Source organism: Mercenaria mercenaria, chromosome 2 (assembly GCF_021730395.1).
Source record: "Mercenaria mercenaria strain notata chromosome 2, MADL_Memer_1, whole genome shotgun sequence".
Taxonomy (NCBI): Eukaryota; Metazoa; Mollusca; class Bivalvia; order Venerida; family Veneridae; genus Mercenaria; species Mercenaria mercenaria.
In genome coordinates this window covers 27,230,529-27,253,297 of record NC_069362.1, presented here as the reverse complement: position 1 = coordinate 27,253,297, position 22,769 = coordinate 27,230,529, and the positions used below count along the sequence as shown (strand labels likewise).

At 35.4% G+C, this 22,769-nt stretch overlaps 1 protein-coding gene across 1 annotated transcript in view; it reads left to right on the top strand.

Annotated features, from left to right (window-relative positions):
- LOC123563563 (uncharacterized) overlaps positions 1-22,769 on the top strand; it is a gene marked incomplete at its 5' end in the record, with an annotated part of 85,188 nt that overhangs the window by 58,243 nt on the left and 4,176 nt on the right. The window contains 13 exons of the mRNA XM_053524919.1: positions 69-227; positions 1,041-1,199; positions 3,264-3,437; positions 4,212-4,382; positions 5,589-5,753; positions 6,897-7,058; positions 7,242-7,406; positions 9,052-9,216; positions 9,841-9,984; positions 10,542-10,652; positions 15,430-15,544; positions 17,154-17,344; positions 20,970-20,996. Of these exons, the coding sequence (XP_053380894.1) occupies positions 69-227; positions 1,041-1,199; positions 3,264-3,437; positions 4,212-4,382; positions 5,589-5,753; positions 6,897-7,058; positions 7,242-7,406; positions 9,052-9,216; positions 9,841-9,984; positions 10,542-10,652; positions 15,430-15,544; positions 17,154-17,344; positions 20,970-20,996 (1,908 nt within the window). The remainder of the gene's footprint in view (positions 1-68; positions 228-1,040; positions 1,200-3,263; positions 3,438-4,211; positions 4,383-5,588; positions 5,754-6,896; positions 7,059-7,241; positions 7,407-9,051; positions 9,217-9,840; positions 9,985-10,541; positions 10,653-15,429; positions 15,545-17,153; positions 17,345-20,969; positions 20,997-22,769) is intronic.

The window sequence follows — 22,769 nt, the reverse complement described above, 5'->3', positions numbered from 1 at the left end:
AAGAAATTTTCATCTCAATAATTGCAAAATAGTGAAGTGCCGTGTCTTATGCACAATATTTGTTATAGGTAACTGTAGTGCCGGGCAATACCTAAAACCTGACAAAACTTGTGACCTTTGTCCGAAAGGGGAATTTCAACCAGAGAAATGGAAGACTGAATGTATTGAGTGTGGAAAAGACCTAACTACTGAAAATGAGGGATCAGATGCACGTTCCGACTGTATTTGTAAGTGTTGGCTTTTGACAGTGAAAATAAATACCTTTATAGCCTGTCTGTTCTAACATGGAGGTTGGCAGTAGAGTAGCCAACAGTGTGGTAATTGTTTCCAGGATTAAGTATATTGGCATGCTCATCATTTTACCAGTTTGTTGTTTACTACTGCCCTACTTATAATCAAACCTCACATAAGGATTAATTGCCCTTGATAAAGGGCAGACATTTTTTTTTATTAATTTCAGGTACACCAAAGGTCAAGGTGACTGATCAGAGTGACTGGTGACAGATATTTTAAAATTGTGTTGATAAAAGTTTAACTGTTTTTTCTTAAATACTGCTGGTTTATCCTCAAATCTCGTGTAAGGATTAATTTTGGTAAGGGGAGGTGTTATTTGTTGAGCATCACTGCAACCTGCAGTATGAATGGAAACATTGAGTAGGCACTAGTCTAATAGTAACCCTTAAATTGATAAATTTCTATAATGAACTTGTCAATCTTTCAGTTTGGACAGTGTGCCATTAACTGTTAAAAGGGGTGCTTATACCTAAAAGATACTGACTGAATGGCAAACAGTGCAGATCTTGATCAGACTGCATGGATATGCAGGCTGATCATGATCTACACTGTTCGCAAAGACAGAATCAGTTGTGTCCAGCATAAGGGTTAACATTACATCACCTCAATGCAAGAAGTGGATAACTGCATTGACTCAAAGAAGGACTTATTTACTTTTTGCGCTAAGGTAATTTAATCCATTATATTATTGAATATAGTGATGCTGCTAAACCTTGTCTGTAATGTTAAATTTGATCATTGAACAGTGGTGTGTAGCCCTGGATTTGAAGATGTTGGAGGGAGTTGCCAGGAGTGTCCCAGAGGCTTTTACAAGATAGAGTCTGCTGCAGCCAAGTGTAAACCATGTCAGGGTGGGACTACAACAGAATCTACTGGTGCAACAAACCCTGGTTCTTGCTCTTTACGTGAGTGTATTTTTTTTAGGATCACCTGAGCATTAAGTGGTCTTGGTGAACTTTTAGGATATTTGATGTCTGTTGTCAACAACTCCTACATTTTTAGCTCGACTATTCGAAGAATAGTCTAGCTATTCTACTCACCCTGGCGTCGGCGTCGGCGTCGGCGTCGGCGTCACACCTTGGTTAAGTTTTTGCATGCAAGTACATACAGCTATCATTTAAAGGCATATAGCTTTGAAACTTATTTATTCTTTTTCTAGGACAATTACCAACCTCACTGGGTCAAGTTCCATAACTCTAACATGTATTTTGAGCAAATTATGCCCCCTTTTGGACTTAGAAAATTTTGGTTAAAGTTTTACATGCAAGTTACTATCTCCAAAACTAATGCAGATATTGAATTGAAACTTCACATGTGTCTTTGGGGTTATAAAACTATTTGATAGCACCAAGTCCCATAACTCTGACCTTCATTTTGGCCAAATTATGCCCCCTTTTGGACTTAGAAAATTCTGGTTAAAGTTTTGCGTGCAAGTACATACAGCTATTACTAAAAGGCATATAGATTTGAAACTTATTTTTTCTTTTTCTAGATCAATTACCTACCTCACTGGGTCAAGTCCCATAACTCTGACATGTATTTTGAGCAAATTATGCCCCCTTTTGGACTTAGAAAATCCTGGTTAAAGTTTTACATGCAAGTTACTATCTCCAAAACTAATGCAGATATTGAATTGAAACTTTACATATGTCTTCGGGGTTATAAAACTAGTTGATAGCACCAAGTCCCATAACTCTGACCTTCATTTTGGCCAAATTATGCCCCCTTTTGGACTTAGAAAATTCTGGTTAAAGTTTTGCGTGCAAGTACATACAGCTATTACTAAAAGGCATATAGATTTGAAACTTATTTTTTCTTTTTCTAGATCAATTACCTACCTCACTGGGACAAGTCCCATAACTCTGACATGTATTTTGGGCAAATTATGCCCCTTTTGGACTTATAAAATCCTGGTTAAAGTTTTACATGCAAGTTACTATCTCCAAAACTAATATAGATATTAAATTGAAACTTCACAGGTGTCTTCGGGGTTATAAAACTAGTTGATAGAATCAAGTCCCATAACTCTGACATGTATTTTGGGCAAATTATGCCCCCTTTTGGACTTAGAAAATTCTGGTTAAAGTTTTGCGTGCAAGTACATACAGCTATTACCAAAAGGCATATAGCTTTGAATCTTATTTATTCCTTTTCTAGGTCAATTACCAGCCTCACTAGGTCAAGTTCCATAACTCTTAACATGTATTTTGAACAAATTATGCCCCCTTTTGGACTTAGAAAATTCTGGTTAAAGTTTACATGCAAGTTACTATCTCCAAAACTAATGCAGATATTGAATTTAAACCTAACATGTTTCTTCGGGGTTATAAAACTAGTTGATAGCATCAAGTCCCATAACTTTGATATGTATTTTGGTCAAATTATGTTCCCTTTCGAACTTAAACTCTTTTGATATTTAACATTTTGGGTAATAATTTCCTGCTTCTGTGACAATATTTCGAATAGTCGAGCTTGGCTGTCTTACGGACAGCTCTTGTTATCCAAATAAGCAGAATATTCCAATAACCAGTATTCAAATAAGTGGAATTGACTGTTACAGTATTGGAATTGGTCAAGCTACAGTGAGTAGATATTGACAGAAAGTAAAATGAACCATTATGAATTAAGGTTATGCATGTTTCTTTAGTTAAATGAATCCAAACAAATTTAGACTGTGCATTATTTGATTTGAATACATCTTGACAAACTTAGGCTGTATATAAATTTGAGTAAAATGCATCTCTACAAGCTTGGATTGAGAATAAGTTAATGTAAATGGAATTCATAACCATTTTAGTCCTAAATTACATTTGGTCATGTGCATTTCTACAAACCTAGGTTTGAGTATGATTTAACAGATTTGTACATGTTAAGGTTGTTTGTGATTAAGTGTAAGATAAATCCATATAAATTTTGTCTTTCAATGACTTAGAGATAAAAAAAAAATTGAAATAACTTGCACATTGCAGCGGCATGTACTGCTGGCCAATACTTGGACAAAGTCACAAATCCCTTGAGTCCTGTATGTAGGTCATGTGATTATGACACATATCAAGACGAAATTTGGCAGGAACAGTGCAAGACTTGCCCAGACAACAAAGTCACTTTATCATTGAAAGCTGATGAAGAGTCAGACTGTGTTTGTAAGTGAACATTATTAATTATTCATTAATATACATTTTGAATTTTGGTTTAGTTATTGAACAAAAATGTAAAAGAAATAATCAGAAACCATTCTGGCAGCTTGCTTAGGCCTAAAAAAGAAAATTGTTTGTTTCTGGTAACATGCTGAAATACAAAAAAAGGGGGCTATTCCTGAAGAGCATCAGTCAGTTCCTAACATTGCTGACCCTGATTAAAGCATAAAAGGTGCAGTTTTGCAACTTTTTGTTAAAAAGTTGAAAAAAACAACATTTAGGGTTGGGTCTAAAATTTAGTTGAGTTTGGGATACTGGAATTAAACAGTTTTTTTAAGCCTTAGCAACATCTGGGATTAACATCTAGAACTGTTCTAACTTGCATAGATATTCCTTTATTGTCTTATAAACATTTCAATAAACCTTACGTCTTGTAAGATTTTCAATGTAACGCATTGACTAATAGGGATTAGTAGTACTGGCTCAAACTGGTTGCATGAGAGTGTAATTAGATTACGTAATTATATCATATTGAGGAAGTCTCTAAACTTACAGTTAATTTCAATCTGAAAAGCATACATTTTCAAAAAATGTCTTATATCAGTGTTACCACTAAACTTTTTGAAATTAAATGATAAGCTAGCAAAATGATCTACATCTACATTTAAGTGTTGAGTATCATTAAAATGAAATTATCCATCGCATACAGCATATGTAGAATTTTATGTGTACATAGAGTTGCATTTAGCTTACACTGTCATATTTTATTGATTTTTGTAGTGGATTGTGAGTCTGGAAGGGAGTACAACAGCACTAATGGTCTGTGTGAATTCTGTCCTATTGGGTTTTACCGAAACAAAGCTGATCGCCAACAACCTCAATGTCAGTTGTGTCCCATAGACAAACTGACTGCAGGGGAAGGTGGCAAGGATGTCTCGGAGTGTGTTATTGGTAAATATCTCTTCTTTTAGAGTGATCTTTCTTGAAGATTGAGATTTGATACTTGTTACTTTAATTATATATACAGTCAAACTTCGTTAACTCAAACTTGGAAAAATTCCTTCGATAACTTGGCAGCTGATCACTGGAACAAATTTTGCTGGTACCCTCGAGTTTGAGTTGAGCCGCACCATAAGAAAACCAACATAGTGCTTTGTGACCAGCATGGATCCAGACCAGCCTGTGCATCCGCGCAGTCTGGTCAGGATCCATGCTGTTTGCTGACTGTTTCTCTAATTGCAATAGGCTTTGAAAAGGAACAGTATGGATCCTGATCCAAGCAGTCTGGTCTAGATCCATGCTGGTTGCAAACGCACTATGTTGGTTTTCTCATGGTGTGGCTCAAATATCTATAGCTTTGGTTACTGTTTATATGTACAAAAAGTAAGCGCATATCAGATCTATTGAATAAAGCATTTGTCTTTGTTACCTTTCTTCCCTACCTATAAAATTGATATCAACTTTTCTATTCTTGCATGATTATTACTATGATACGAACATGTTTATCTTTCTTGCTTGCTTATTAAAGGGATATGGACTTGTATATCCTCCCTGCTTACCTATTATAATGATATGGACAGATTTATCATTCTTGCTTAAAGGGTTATGGACTTGTCTATCCTTCTTGCATACCTATTTCAGTGAGATGGAAAAAATTATCCTTTTTGCCTGCTTATTTAAGGGATATAGACTTGCACATCCACACAGTCTGGTCAGGGTCCATGCTGTTTGCTTTCAAAGCCTATTCCAATTAGAGAAACTGTTAGTGAACAGCATAGATCCTGACCAGACTGTGCGGATACGCAGGGTAGTGTGGATCCATGCTGGTCACAAAGCCACTATGTTGGTTTTCACATGGCTTGGCTCATTTAACAAAGTTCGACTGAATGTAGTGGGGTTTTTTTGTGTCTCTCAAAAACATTTGTTGGCACATTAAGTTGCCCTTGTCCATCCATTCATTAAAAGGATTTTACACATACCAGAGTTATGGCTCTTGACTTTGTAAAAAATATGCATAAAAAAGGAGTAAAACTTTTGTGTTGTGTGTATCTCAAAACCTATTTCACAAAAAAATTACTTAGTATGAAACATTACGGGAATGATAATGTAGCTGTCTAATATGACTTCTCATTCTAAGTGGTATTTTGTATTCTGCAGCAAACTGCACAACAGATGGTTACTACAGAGAAACAACTACAAATACATGCAATAAATGTCCACTTGGAACATACAACTCACAGGATTGGGTCACTTCTTGTACAAACTGTCCGCTTGGAAACTCAACAAAATTCACAGGGGCTACTTCAGTTGCTGACTGCAGATGTAAGGAGAATCAGTTTTTAGCTAGACTAAATGATTTACATTTTATGTATAAAAAATGTCATGTCATCTGTACAAAATGCAACTTTTTAAAAACAAGAAATAACAAGCAGTTTGCAATGCAAATGAAAAAGCAAACTTCACTGTGAAATATATATAAATATCTCACTTATAAATTGCCCTATTGATAATATACTTCTGATCTATTTGTAACAGGCTGTTTTTTAAACAAAGCAAATACCAGATTATTGAAATACAGTCGAAACTCGATATCTCGAATTTCACGGGACCGTGCTTTTTATTTCGAGATAACCGAAATTCGAGTTATGAGAAGGGACGTATGGACTGAATAATGAAAAAAGTTGGTTTAGTTACGAGAAGTTTTAATAAAAAATAAAGGCTGTTTCCGTGATGCTGTGTATACGCTGTCGGCACTATACACGTACACGATTCCGTACAGTTTATGTTTACCAAAGTTTTCACTTTTTTGAAGAATGAAAATGATACTTACCTCAAATGTTTTTGAGCAAAGTTCCTTTATGTACCATGTTTCTCTCCCAGAGGATTGACAGCATTTCGATCTGACATTTTGAACGAATGATACATTCCCTCAAGAAGTTAATTTTTATACATTCTCATTGCGATTACCTCTAATTAATCCTTATCAAAGATCTCAGCTGTTCAAACTAATTAATTCATTTAGTTTAAATTAAAAGCAATTTTCATAACGTCTCAAAAACAAATGACCGCCGATTAAGAAATCTAATGTTTACATCAAACAATTATAATTATGGCACGTGCAAAACCAACCACATTCACAATGAGATGTGTGAAATTTTATTGCATAATTTCCTCACCTTGACTTTGAATGGAGACAGGCTGTATTAGGACTGCTTGATCATTGATAGTTCATCTGCAATTTTCATGAATGGGACTATTTTACATAGCACATGAACATCCTTTTGATGTGATTAGGAATAATTAATGTATAACTTTGTTAGCAGGGTAAACCCACCCCAACTATCTGTTTTTCATGTTATCAAAGTGAATGAAAAATCACTAAAGCATTAATTGGCATGGAGTTTACTAAGTATAAATTCCCATTTAGAAAACAAACTTATTAACTGTTACATTTATTATTTTCAGCTGTTTGTCCACTTGGTCAGTTTGTTGGAACAAACAATAAATGTGAACTGTGTGCTGTTGGAACGTATAGAAGTGACGTGGCTGCCGATACTTGCACACAGTGTCCAAATGGCCGTCTTACCCCTCAGACAGGTGCAGACAGTGAAAGTAAATGTACTGTCAGTAAGTGTCAAATTTTATATCAGCATTTTAACATTAATCTGTTGAACTTCTTTCTTTTTTGCTATTAACCTTAAGTTGAAATTTTGTATCCGCACAATGTTAATATAAAGAATAAAAACATCTTGACAATGTGTTAAATTTGAGTATTTCAACAGTCGGATGTTATTACTTTCTTTTGTCCAGGTCCATGTGCAGCTGGTCAGAGTTATGTGGAAAATAGTCGCCAATGTGTAGATTGTGAAATAGGTACCTACCAACCAAACGCCGGCAGTTTCCAGTGCATTGAGTGTCCATTTTCGATCAAATACACTCCTCGAAAAGGTGCTACATCAGAGGACTTATGCAGAAGTAAGTTTCGAACTTATTTGAGCCATGCCATGAGAAAACCAACATAGTGGCTTTGCGACCAGCGTGGATCTAGACCAGCCTGCGCATCCACGCAGTCTGGTCTAGATCCATGCTGTTCGCTTTCAAAGCCTATTGGAATTAGAGAAACTGTTAGCAAACAGCATGGATCCTGACCAGACTGCGCGGATGCGCAGGCTGGTCTGGATCCATGCTGGTCGCAAACCCACTATGTTGGTTTTCTCATGGCACGTCTCATTTTATGATTTCTTTAAATACAGCTCTGTTTCATTACAAAATGAAAGTTTGCCAACTTGATTGAGCACTTTATGAATTTAAAATAATTTACATGTAAATGAATGACAAAGAAATAAGCAAGGGTATGGTACAGTCTTAGGGTTTTGTGAGTTTGATTGAATTTAGCTTAAGTTGACACATAAAATATGAACTAGTCTACAGTAGTGTACTGACCGTTGAGAAAAATTAGTTGAAAGATTTTCACAAAACTAAACATAATGTGTTTTCCTCCTAAAAAAATGATATGCAGATTACACAACCCAGGTCACTTGGTCAAAGGTGAAGGTCACATATGTCAAATACCTTAAATTTAGATCTTTTAAACCTCTTGGAAGACTTTCACTAAACTAGCATCAATTATTAACCTTTTCAAGGTGACATCAGTAGCACACAGCCAAGGTTACTAGGTCCAAGGTTAAGGTTGCATTTGAAGGTCAAAGGTCAAAGGTCAAATAAGTTAACTTTGTGGCTGTTCCATATCATTAAAACTGCTTGTGAGATTATCTGAAGAGCTAGAGGTTTTTGTTTGTTTGGCTAATTCCTAAACTTTAAGGTATGATTGGCAATAACACAGGTCAACAATTTAACCCTTACCCTGCTATATTTCTATAATGGACTGGTCCATCTTTCAATTTGGACAGTACCACTTATTACTCAAAGGGGTTTTCACTGAAAATTTACTGACTGAATAGCGAACAGTGCAGACCATGATCAGACTGCACGGATGTGCAGGCTGATCTTGGTTTGCACTGGTCGCAAAGGCAGAATCATCTGCCGCCAGCAGGCTAAGGGTTAAGGAAGATAACAAACAAAGATTGGATAGGGGGAATATTCAGGCAGTGACACACTTGTCGTGCAGATACAATATGATATTGTTAATACAAACTGTTAAAGTTATTGTTGGCTTATTTTTTGTTTCATTTCCTCTTTCATAAAGATGAAAATAGATTGTATAAAACGTTATTCAGTTTCTTCTTTAACAAAATCATGATGGTTATCATCAAAATCAATATGCAACAAAGTACTGTGGGAGTGAAATTATGATTTTCAGAAAGCATTTTTTTCAGTTTTTATAAAGATCGTTATAAATCAAAGTAATGCAATGGTTATTATGTTGATGATGATGATGATGATAAACATGTTATTGCTGATGATGATGATACTGTAGATTATACTAATAATAGACCAAATGGATGATGATGATGACAATTGTGATGATGATAGGTCAGAAGGATGATTATTATGATTGATTAGTGTGATACTGTGATTGTAGAGCATGTACATGGTACATGTTTAGTAAACAAAATCCATATACTGTGTACATACTCAAGAGAACGATGTATATTTATAGGTCCATGTAATGCTGGTGAGCAGTTTAATGCTGCATCCTCTACCTGTGTGCCATGTCCAAGTGGTACATTCCAACCTGAGGCATTCCAGTTCACCTGTATGCAGTGTCCAGCTGGGAGAAAATTCACTACAGCTACCGGCTCTCGGAAGATTGAAGACTGCCTAAGTATGAACTGAAGTCTGAATATTTACTTTGCCAATGCATTTCTCTATGATTACAGTCCAATACCTAAACCAAGTATGGTATATTTGACATATCCCTTGGTAATAAAGCATGACTAGCTCATTACATATTGGCTTCCAGATACAGCAGTACTCAAAATATAATTATGCAGTATTATTGATACTAAAAAGTACAATTTATTTTTTAAAGGGGTCTTATAAACAGTTTATGTGTGCTTTTGAGCCAGGAGATATCTGATTGACAGAGTTTGTATATTCAGGTCTGGTTGACAGTCTCTTAATACTGATATGTCTGAAGAAATCCATCTGACTACCTCAGTATATAATAATGACCAAAAAATTCTACTGAGTGTCTTTCAATTTATGTATGAAGAGGTCTGATTGACTGTATGTTTACACATTTATGTCGAAATATATCGTATAACAGTGTCTTTTTGCATTGTAAGATTTTTTCCGAGCTTTGTAGATGTGGATGGGAATATCTGCCTGGTTTGAGAGTAACTGTTTAGGCAGTTAACGAGGCTCTGCTACTAATAATTAAGTAACAAAATGGTATTTAGTATTTAATGTAGGTTCTTGCACAAGTTTTTTTTTTTTCTTTTTACAGGTTATTGTTCAGCGGCAGCTGCCAATGACTGTTCTTCAAATGCAACATGTTCTGTCGATGACACAAATGCACTTGGTTACTCGTGCACATGTTTCACAAACTATGAGCCTAGTGTAGGGCAAGTCACTGGCAGACAGTGTATCCGTGAGTAGATCTGGATTTTTTTTATACTATTTCTGTTCATTTATAGTTGTTACACTAATGATTTGGTGGCTTCTAATACCTGTTTATGTGAGGAAGCCAACCAGCTGGTTTGGATGGTAAGTGGTTCTGGACAGGTGCCCCCTGTGATGAAGTGATACTCTTCCAAAAGCTGGGAAGTTGATATATAAATGATGTGTTTGTATGATGTTAACACTGCTCCTTCCACCCCCTGCACACCCTGTATTACCCATTAACAAAAATTTGACTTGAATGTTGAAGAAATTAAAAATGAAAACCTTATGTGTTTTTGTAAAGAATTAATTAAGTTTTGTGAGAGAATTGTTTGCTTTATATTCTTTGCCTTAAATTTTTGTTTAATTTTCTTTTGGGAGGGCTGTTTGAAAAAAAAAAAACATGTTTTTTTTTTCTGTTTTGTAGCTTTTATGTGGATATACATGTCAGTTTACACATATGTCAGCAATAAGTATGATAAAACAATAAAACAAAGCCTATAAAATAAATAAGCCTAAAGATTGAAGGAGAAATGAATATTTCAGACAAATGTGACCTTGGTTACTGTAAGAATGGAGCCACATGTACACGAGAGCCTCGACCAAGCTGTGTTTGCACTAAATGGTACAAGGGAGATTTCTGCCAGACCAGAGTCAGTAAGTAACATTCTAATATTTACAAAATTTTTCACCGGCTACCATATATAAGGTTGGACATGATGTAATAACTGCAATCTGTTTATTTTCAGATTAGAAGAGTATAATGTTTTATGTTATGAGAGGATATAGAAATTTGGTTTATAAGCTTGAATATATTTTATTTATTGATGATCAAGTTAATTTATGGAGTTAGAAATATTGAAACTTCTTGAAGTTTCAGAAAACTTGTTTGCAGAATTAATTTTGGTATATTCCATTAGTAGACATTTTATTAGCTCACCTGTCACATAGTGACAGGGTGAGCTTTTGTGATCACCCTTCGTCCGTCCGTCCGTCATCCGTCCACTTTCTTGTCTGCACGATAGTGGTTTTATTTATGATTTTATTTTAACCAAACTTGCACACAACTTGTATCACCATAAGATCTTGATTCCTTTCTTAAACTGGACAGATCCCATTATGGGTTCCAGAGTTATGGCCCCTGAAATGGCCGAAATTGGCTGTTTTGACCTTGTCTGCACAATAGCAACTTCATTTATGATTTGAATTTAAAAAAACTTGCAAAAAACTTGTGTCACCATAAAATCTTGGTTCCTTTCTTAAACCAGCCAGATCCCATTATGGGTTTCAGAGTTATGGTCCCTGAAAGGGCCAAAATTAGCTATTTTGACCTTGTCTGCACAATAGCAGCTTTATTTATGATTTGAATTTAATCAAACTTGCACAAAAACGTGTCACCATAAGATCTTGGTTCCTTTTTATACACCCTAAGAGACATATTATGTTATCACCTTTGTGTCCGTCTGTCTGTCTGTCTGTCTGTCTGTTGGTTAGCAATTTCCCTTCCACTCTGTGACTCTCGAACCCCTTGAAGGATTTCAAAGAAACCTGACACAAATGTTCACCTCATCAAAACGATGTGCAGAGTGCATGTTTCGGATGGCTTGCTTCAAGGTCAAGGTCACACTTAGGGGTCAAAGTTCATATGACTTTGTTTTGTGTATGTATTGCTCTGCATTTGCCTTGCATTGCAGTGCTCTTGTTTTTATTTGGCAGATTCTTCTTTATTTTTGTTTTAATTACTTCCCTTTTTATGTTACTATAAATAACTTTTTTAGTAACATTTTTATTACTGGCCGTAGGGAAAAACTGAGACCATTTTCCTGTGGTACAACATTGATGGTACCTCCAATTTATAGGCGTATTTTGACATATCTGTACCTTTAAGAAAATTTCAACTATATTTTCTCATGATTCTTTTGATTGATCTTGATTATGATTTTTTGACCTTCTTGTTCTTAAGTACCATGATGACAGGTGAGCGATATAGGACCATTATGGGCCTCTTGTATAGATCTCCTTGTTGGGTTTTATATCTTAAGCTTTTGTCACTTTTAGGGATGTATTTTGTAGATCATTATATGATACAATGAATCACAACTTGCATATGCATTAACATTGCTGGCAGGAGCACCCAGACTCTTTCAAGCAATCTATATTGTACCTTGCCCTAATCTTATCGTGCCCTCTCCATTTTGATTTTTTTTATGGTGGAGGGGGGTGGGGGGCACTTAGATTTACCCTTGTCTGTCCATCTGTCTGTCCGTATTTGTGAAACGCATGTCTCAAGAAGTATTTGACCTAGAGTCATCATGCCTCACAGAATCCTTATTTTAGCCTGTGAAGTTGTGCACCTGGGTTTTTAGCTCGACAATACATAGAACTCTACTCACCCTGGTGTCGGAGTCACACCTTGGTTAAAGTTTTGCATGCAAGTACATATGGCTATCATTTAAAGGCATATAGCATTGAAACTTACTTTTTTCTTTTTCTAGGTCAATTACCAACCTCACTGGATCAAGTCCCTTAACGATGACATGTATTTTGAACAAATTATGCCCCCTTTTGGACTTAGAAAATCCTGGTTAAAGTTTTACATACAAGATACTATCTCCAAAACTAATGCAGATATTGAATTGAAACTTCACATTGTGTCTTCTGGGTTATAAAACAAGTTGATAGCATCATGTCCCATAACTCTGACCTGCATTTTGGACAAATTATGCCCCCTTTTGGACTTGGAAAATCCTGGTTAAAGTTTTACATGCAAGTTACTGTCTCCAAAACTAATGCAGATATTGAATTGAAACTTCACATGTGTCTTCGGGGTTATAAAACTAGTTGATAGCATCAAGTCCTATAACTCTGACCTGCATTTTGGCCAAATTATGCCCCTTTTTGGACTTGGAAAATCCTGTTTAAAGTTTTACATGCAAGTTACTGTCTCCAAAACTAATGCAGATATTGAATTGAAACTTCACGTGTCTTCGGGGTTATAAAACTAGTTGATAGCATCAAGTCCTATAACTCTGACCTGCATTTTGGCCAAATGATGCCCCATTTTGGACTTAGAAAATCTTGGTTAAAGTTTTGCGTGCAAGTACATACAGCTATTCTTAAAGGCATACAGATTTGAAACTTATTTTTAGCTCACCTGTCACATAGTGACAAGGTGAGCTTTTGTGATCACCCTTCGTCCGTCGTCCGTCGTCAGTCCGTCCGTCCGTGCGTGCGTGCGTCCGTCCGTCAACAATTTCTTGTCTGCACGATAGTGGTTTCATTTATGATTTTATTTTAACCAAACTTGCACACAACTTGTATCACCATAAGATCACGGTTCCTTTCTTGAACTGGCCAGATCCCATTATGGGTTCCAGAGTTATGGCCCCTGAAAGGGCCAAAGTTAGCTATTTTGACCTTGTCTGCACAATAGCAGCTTTATTTATGATTTGAATTTTACCAAACTGGCACACAACTTGTATCACCATAAGATCTTGGTTCCTTTCTTGAACTGGCTAGATTCCATTATGGGTTCCAGAGTTATGGCCCCTGAAAGGGCCAGAATTAGCTATTTTGACCTTGTCTGCACAATAGCAGCTTCATTTATGATTTTATTTTAACCAAACTTGCACACAACTTGTATCACCATAAGATCTTGGTTCCTTTCTTGAACTGGCGAGATTCCTTTATGGGTTCCAGAGTGATGGCCCCTGAAAGGGCAAAAATTAGCTATTTTGACCTTGTCTGCACAATAGCAGCTTCATTTATGATTTGATTTTAACCAAACTTGCACACAACTTGTTTCACCACAAGGTCTTGCTTCCTTTCTTCAACTGGCCAGATTCCGTCTTGGGTTCCAGAGTTATGGCCCCTTAAAGGTCCAAAATTGGCTATTTTGGCTTTTGCAGCCATATAGAGACTTCATTTATGGTTTTATTTGATACAAACTTCCAAAATATCTTCAACAACAATAAATCTTGGATTCCATGACAAATCAGATCCAATCATATGTTCTCCAGAGTTATTTTATATCTGATTACCTCCCCTGATCGTAATCAAAATGGATTTATATCAGTAAGTACTTACAGGGCTTATTTGAAATTTCATTATTGTTATTAGTTGGACTGAGACAATCAGGGTAGATAACTATGGACTGATTTTATGTCAAATTACCTCCCTTTATTTCAAATTAAAATTGTTATATCTCCATAACTAATGAAGATACTGATCTGAAATTTCATTTATGTCAACAGATATATTTGGCAGATCCTTCTTTTGTCCACTTACAATATTTTTTTTTAATTACTTCCCTTTTACGTTACTATAAATAGCTTATTTTAGTAACTTTTTTTATTATTGGCCGTAGGGAAAACACGAGACCAGTTTTCTGTGGTACAACATGGATGGTACCTCCAATTTTTAGGTGTATTTTAACATATCTATACCTTGTAAGATTTTTTTTTCTTTTTGGTTAAATTCCTTCCCTTTGTTGTTCCTGTCCTTTGGACTTAGATATTTTTTCTGAGGACCTTCTTGTCCTCAATTGCAATGATAACAGGTGAGCGATATAGGGCCATCATGGCCCTCTTGTTTCTTTTTCTAGATCTGTTACCAACCTCCCTGGGTCAAGTGCCATAACTCTGACATGAATTTTGGGCAAGTAATGCCCCCTTTTGGACTTAGAAAATTCTGGTTAAAGTTCTGCTTGCTAGTTACTATCTGCAGAACAAATTCAGATATTAAATTGAATCTTGACATGTGCCTTCAGGGTAATAAAACTAGTTGATTGCATCAAGTCCTATATCTCTGACATGCATTTTGGTCAAATTATGTCCCCTTTTGAACTTAAAACTTCAGGTTAAAGTTTTGCATGCAAGTTACTATCTGCAGAACAAATGCAGATATTAAATTGAATCTTGACATGTGCCTTCAGGGTAATAAAACTAGTTGATTGCATCAAGTCCTATATCTCTGACATGCATTTTGGTCAAATTATGTCCCCTTTTGAACTTAAAACTTCAGGTTAAAGTTTTGCATGCAAGTTACTATCTCCAAAACTATTGCAGATACTGGATTGAAATTCTATAGATATTTTAATATTTAGGGTAATATTTTCCTGCTTCTGGGACAAAAATTCGAATAGTCGAGCATTGGCTGTCTTACGGACAGCCCTTGTCAATTGTAATTTCACACAGTCAGAGTTATGGCCCTTGACTTTTTCAAAAGTATGTGTACAGTGACAGTTTTAGGGGCACCAGTGTTCTATTGACAGCCATCTAATTACTTTCTATGCTTGGAATTTTGCTCCTCCCTTTGCAACCTCAAGCAGTTAGTTTTTTTTTACTGTTAATTAAAATTTAAAAGTACACAGGACTTAACTAATTGGCAGAATCTTGAATTTTTATGATTATAAGAATTTTCCTTCAATTTGCAGAAGCAGAAGATTTGTCAGACGACACTTTGGACATTGTGATCCCAGTCTCTATAGCAGTTGGTGGACTGATACTCTTCCTTATCATCCTTGCTGTGTGCTGTCTGTGCTGGAGAAGGTAAACCAGTCTAATATTTATCTAAATCATTAACATGAGGGAGCTACCATTCTAGACTACTGGAGATTTTTTGGTCCAACTCTGTAATGAAAACTTCAAATAAACTTTGTTTAAAACATATTTGCTGGGCTTCATAGACATTTTTCAGATCCATAGAAACTAGTGTTGAATATTAAAGTATTGTATTAACCAGGCTTTTTTTTTGTTGCTGTAGAAATTGGCTGATTGGAATGGAGAGAGATAATCTTAAATTTTATATGAGCCCCATGTGGTTCTAGGACGATCTGTGTATGAAAAGAATTGGAACCACTGCCTTACCCTTGCATGATCGTAAGAGGCGACTAATAGGGTCTTAACACTTGGTTTTGCAGTAACTCTGTGATTCCAGCAAGTATGCAAATTTTGATTCCATACCTCATGTTTTTATTTCGATGTAAATGAGATGTGGAAGCAAAATTTGTAGTCCTGTTTGGCGCCATATAACCTATACTGTGTTGGTGCACCGTAAAACCCAAATAAATAAATAAAATTTTATATGAATCTTGTTTTTAGCTCACATGTCACAAAGTGACAATGTAAGCTTTTGTGATCGCACAGCATCCGTCGTCCTTTGTCCGTGCGTGCGTAAACTTTTGCTTGTGACCACTCTAGAGGTCACATTTTTCATGGGATCTTTATGAAAGTTGGTCTTGATGATATCTAGGTCAAGTTCGAAACTGGGTCAGCTGCAGTCAAAAACTAGGTCAGTAGGTCTAAAAATAGAAAAACCTTGTGACCTCTCTAGAGGCCATACTTTTAAATGGATCTTCATGAAAATTGGCAGAATGTTCACCTTGATGATATCTAGGTCAAATTCGAAACTGGGTCATGTGCCTTCAGTAACTAGGTCAGTAGGTCAAATAATACAAAATCTTGTGACCTCTCTAGAGGCCATATTTTTCAATGGATCTTCATGAAAATTGGTTAGAATTTTTATCTTGATGATATCTAGGTCAGATTCAACACTGGGTCACATGAGCTCAAAAACTAGGTCACAATGTCAAATAATAGAAAAAAAAGACATCATACTCGGTTTAAAACTGGGTCATGTGGGGACAGGTGAGCAATTCAGGACCATCATGGACCTCTTGTTATGCATTCTCAGAGATGGGATAAAAAACGAAGTTGAAAACTTAATTTTGTATGATAGCAGTTTATACAAATCTGAAATGATCACACAAAATAGTAAAGAATAGCTGCAGAGCATTATCTGGTATTGTTTGCTGATATCTCAGAAAATTATGACCTCTAATTGCATTTTCTGTTAATGCCTGTATGTTAGTATAAATGTAATCCTTAGGATCAAACATGAAATTAAAGGGTCTTTCGCTTTGTAGGGTCTCTTCTGATGGACATGATTTCAAAGGTCATTGAGTGCATAAAAATAAACCAATGTTACACATGTCATGTCCGTTTACAGTCCTTGAATTGGTTTGAACATTTTATTTTTAAAAGTTTTATCAAAAAGCTATAATTGTAAATAAGAAATATTCATTAAAACAATGATTTCTATCCTTATTGACCTAGTCATCGTTTGTTTATTGATATTATGTTTATTTTCAATAACCAGAGGACAAGCTGTGAAGGGACCACAAACTCAGTACAGTGAATTCAATGGAGAGAGGATTGATAAAGCAAGTCTACACTCGTATCCAATAGAATATACGATGCCGTATGGTAGCAGACCTCCGTCACGTCTAATGATGCTTGCTCCAGGTCCTGACATGGTCTATGAAAACCCGGCTTATACCATGAAAGATCGTGAGTAAACTTTCATACAATAGGTTTATTTTGAATCTTATTCTGCAGCTTTCTAGAATTCTTCGTAGTAATAACTATCTGATTAATGATTGAAACTAATAAAAATGAAAGTACGGCCCCATGTGGAAAATATCTTCAAAACTCTTTGAAACTCTTGATATTTTTGATATAGCAAAAATTCCTATTTTCTTGCAGTAAAGATCAAAACTGAATGGACAAGACTTTATGACTTTTTATATGCCCGAAGGAACATATTATGTTATACCCGCAGTGTCCGTCTGTCCATCCGTTCATCCGTCTGTCCCTCCGTTAGCAATTTCGTGTCCGCTCTGTAACTCTTTGAACTGCTTGAAGGATTTCAAAGAAACTCGGCACAAATGTACACCATATTGCGACGACATGTAGAGTTCATGTTTCGAATGGCTTGCTTCAAGGTCAAGGTCACTCTTAGGGGTCAGAGGTCATATGACTTTTTTTCGTGTGTATATTGCTCTGCATTGCAGTGTTCTTGTTTTTATTGGGCAGATCCCTTTTTAGCTCGACTGTACGAAGTATGGAGAGCTGTCCTACTCGACCTTGCATGGGCGTCAGCGTTGGTGTCCTTCCACATCCGCACTTTAGTTAAAGTTTTGATGCACTTTCTATTTATCTCTGTAATTACTTGATGGATTTGTTTTAAACTTAAAATAGTTATTCCTCATCATCACCCACATCATATGGCACAAGGGCCATAACTCTCACACCAATATTTCCTGAATTATCCCCCCTTTTCACTTAGAATTTCTGGTTAAAGTTTTGATGCACTTTCACTCTATCTCAGTTATTACTAAATGGATTTGATTCAAACTTAATTTAGTTGTTCCACCTTACCAACCACATCACATGACTTAAGGTCTATAACTCTGGTACCAATATTTCATGAATTATGCCCCCCTTTTATTTAGAATTACAGGTTAAAATTTTGATGCACTTTCACTCTATCTCAGTTGTTACTAAATGGATTTGATTCAAACTTAAAATAGTTATTCAACATCATCACTCACATCATATGACACAAGGGCCATAACTCTTGCACCAATATTTCAAGAATTATCCCCCATTTTTACTTAGAATTTCAGGTTTAAGTTTTGATGCACTTTCATTCTATCTCTGTTATTACTAAATGGATTTGATTCAAACTTAAAATAGTTGTTCCACCTTATCACCCACATCATATGACACAAGGTCTATAACTCTGGTACCAATATTTCATGAATTATGCCCCCTTTTACTTAGACTTTCAGGTTAATTTTGATGCATTTTCACTATATCTCAGTTATTACTAAATGGATTTGATTCAAACTTGAAGTTGTTATTCCACATCATCACCCACATTATATAACACAAGGTGCAAAAATCACTCTTGCACCAGTATTTCATGAATTATCTCCCTTTTTACTTAGAATTAGACCTATTTAATGTTCTTTGTATCTCTTATTACTTAATGTTTTTGACACAGACCCAAGCTATTGTCCAATATCTTCAGTCTTATTGGAGTCATTAAACACTGTAGTCACAGCTCCAGCTTCCTCAGATGTGCCCAGTTTCACTCTCCAGCATTGAAATAGTCGAGTATGCTGTCTCCAGTGACAGCTCTTGTTCCTTTTATGTAACTATAAATAGCTTATTTTGTAACTTTTTTATTATTGGCCGTAGGGAAAACTGAAACCACTTTTCTGTGGTACAACATAGATGGTACCTCCAATTTTTAGGTGTATTTTTGACATATCTATACCTGGTAAGGAATTTTTGTGGACTTTTTTTTGAATTTCTTCCCTTTGTTGTTCCTGTCTTCTGGGCTTCAACAGTCAAGTTCTTTAAATTTTGCTCCCATTCTCCTCTGATATAACCCTTCGTGTGTATATTTCCCTGCTTGTTTTATTTGATAAATGGATGTTTGAATTAAAAGTCATGAGCTGTATTTCTGTTGGTAGACAAATTACCATGTAATGTGGGCCGGTGGTTTTGAATTTCCTAACTATACGTTGTGAAGATAAATAATACGACATCTGTTATGATTCTTCTGTAACAAGTTACTGTAATAATATCGATATTTGCTGGAAGTTGTAATATGGTTTATATCTGTCAAAATCCACCAAAAATGATATCCAGTCCTTGAGTATTTTGGGAATTCTGTCCTGGAAAACAATTTTGTATTCTGGCACACTAGAGGTTTATCTTTGTAATGGTTTATCATGAATCTCTGTTGAACCTTTAATGGTTGAGTGTGACAGCTTTGATGCTTGTATAGTTTTCAGCTCACCTGTCACAAAGTGACAAGGTGAGCTTTGTGATCGCGTCTGTCGTCCTTCTGTGCGTCAGTCCATCCATAAACTTTTGCTTGTGACCACTCTAGAGGTCACATTTTTCATGGGATCTTAATGAAAGTTGGTCAGAATGTTCATCTTGATGATATCTAGGTAACCACTGCCTTACCCTTGCATGATCATAAGAGGTGACTAATAGGGTCTTAATACTTGGTTCTGCAGGTATGCAAATTTTTATTCCATACCTCATGTTTTTATTTCGATGTAAATGAGGTGTGGAACCAAAATTTGTAGTCCTGTTTGGCACCATATAACCTATACTGTGTTGGTGCACCGTAAAACCCAAATAAATAAATAAATTGATGATATCTAGGTCAAGTTCGAAACTGGGTCACGTGCCATCAAAAACTAGGTCAGTAGGTCAAATAATAAAAAACCTTGTGACCTCTCTAGAGGCCATATTTTTCATAAAACTGTATGAAAGTTGGTCTGAATGTTCATCTTGATGATATCTAGGTCAAGTTCAAAACTGGGTCAGCTGCGGTCAAAAACTAGGTCAGTAGGTCTAAAAATAGAAAAACCTTTTGACCTTTTTAGAGGCCATATTTTTCAATGGATTTTCATGAAAATTGGTCTGAATGTTCACCTTGATGATATCTAGGTAAAGTTTGAAACTGGGTCATGTGCAGTCAAACACTAGGTCAGTAGGTATAAAAATAAAAAAAACCTTTTGACCTCTCTAGAGGCCATATTTTTCACGAGATCTCCATGAAAATTAGTGAGAATGTTCACCTTGATGATGTCTAGGTCAAGTTCAAAACTAGGTCACGTGCGGTTAAAAACTAGGTCATTAGGTCAAATAATAGAGAAACCTTGTGACCTCTCTAGAGGCCATATTTTTCAATGGATCTTTATGAAAATTGGTCAGAATTTTTATCTTGATGATATCTAGGTCAAGTTCAAAACTGGGTCACATGAGCTTAAAAACTAGGTCACTATGTCAAATATTAGAAAAAAACGATGTCATACTCAGTTCAAAACTGGGTCATGTGGGAACAGGTGAGCGATTCAGGACCATCATGGTCCTCTTGGTTAAAAAAATACACTAAAAATAAAATAAAAAAATAATGTTAATTTCCCCAAATAATTCATAATGACATTGTTGATGACAACTTCAAAAAATAAATAGAACATCATTACACTTCCTATCATTATATAATAAGTCCATGTTTATATCACTTACTCAACAACTGTTCCTATTTTTATCGTAGCATGTAGAAAAAAATAATCTATATCTTTATGGTAATATTTTGTTTCAGATTCTGTACTCGATGGCAGTATATTAGGTAGCCCCATCTTTTCTTTGTAGATGTTCTTTTTGCTGTCATCTTTTTTTTCATGCTTGCTGATATTTGTAATGTTTGTTTCTGGTCACATATATTTAATGAATAACAGAGGTGTGTAAAGTAAAACATTCTCAAACTGTTGGCTGCTGCTCCTGTTCCTGAGGGTTTGAGGTCATAGAATCTAGAGACCAGTCCCAAATTTGAAGCATTTGATTGGTCGTTTCTGAGCACAGTTTTAAAATTGGCCAATGGCAAGTTAGAATTTCAGGACTGACCTTCAAACACAGTTTTATAAAGCTTGAGGCAAGATTCCAAAACTGGTATACTGCTAGGCCACTGGTCACTTTCATGACTGAGCTAAAAAACAGCCAATTGATGCAGAAGTTTTGAAGCCGATGTCCAAAACTTGGCTTTATTATCTTAGACATAAATTGATATAAAAATGAGTAGCACAATTTAGTGGTGCTACCGTAGATGAATATGACAGCTGCATGTTTTAAAATATCACAATTGAAGTAGATATTTTTGTCTGCCAAAAGTGACCAGAAATAAATATTTCATCGCCTAATACATCATACTATGACAGTTTCAACCCATCCTACAAAAGAAATTCTGTTGATGCATGTGTAAAAACTATAAAATCATTTATGTATGGTCAAATAGTGTTTTTATTTTCTTAATAAAAACAAAAATAGTAACTTAAAAAGTATTAAATTGAAAATTTCACTGGAAAACAGTTAATTGGTTTCATTTATGACCAGTATATAAATGATTTTACAATTAATAAATCTTTACTGAAGTAGAAAAATCTGAATTGCATGAAAATTAATAAAATAATGTATTCATTAAATTACAGTCAAACTATTTGATAAGATAACTAATTTGGAACATGACATCATTATAGAAGATATTTGTTTGATCAAAATATCTCACTGGGTGAACAGTAGAATAAATATTTTCAGACCTGGCACAGCCATAAATGAGAATGTAATATTTTAGGTTCAGGAGTGAAAGATGTTTTTGTTTTACATGTAAAACAACCAAATGTATATTGTTTTTCTTTTTCATGTTTTTTTTTTCTGTGATTTTAACCATATTTTACCAGTACAGTGTCAAATCCAAAAACTAACAATATATGCACAACTTCATGATGTCAGCATGTTTCTTTCGGAAAAAGCTAAAATAGTTCTATCAGATTTATAATTGCATTTACATCTGAAAAAATTCACATATAATAAAGTGTGTTTATAGTATACAAGTATTTAAATCTTATTCTTCTGTGTTATTTCGATAATTTTAAATTTTTTAATGAAAATCTCAATTTGAAACAGATACTGCATGGGTTGATCCACAGAAAAAAAGCATGAAATAGAAACATAATTGAGCCAACCCCATGAGAAAACTAACATAGTGGGTTTGCGACCAGCATGGATCCAGACCAGCCTGCGCATCCGTGCAGTCTTGTCAGGATCCATGCTGTTTGCAAACAGTTTCTCTAATTGCTATAGCCTTTGAAAGTGAACAGCATGGATCCTGACCAGACTGTGCAGGCTGGACTGGATCCATGCTGGTCGCAAAGCCACTATGTTGGTTTTCTCAACTGCATTTTGTTATGTTGAACATTTTGGTTAAATACATAAATTTGAAATAAAGGATTAGAGCCTTATGGTTAGAATATGGGCATTTACTTTGTGAACATTTTTTTGGGTGAGTGGGCGAATATTTGCACCAGTCTTTGAACAATTTCCATGTGACCGAGATGTAGCTTGCAAC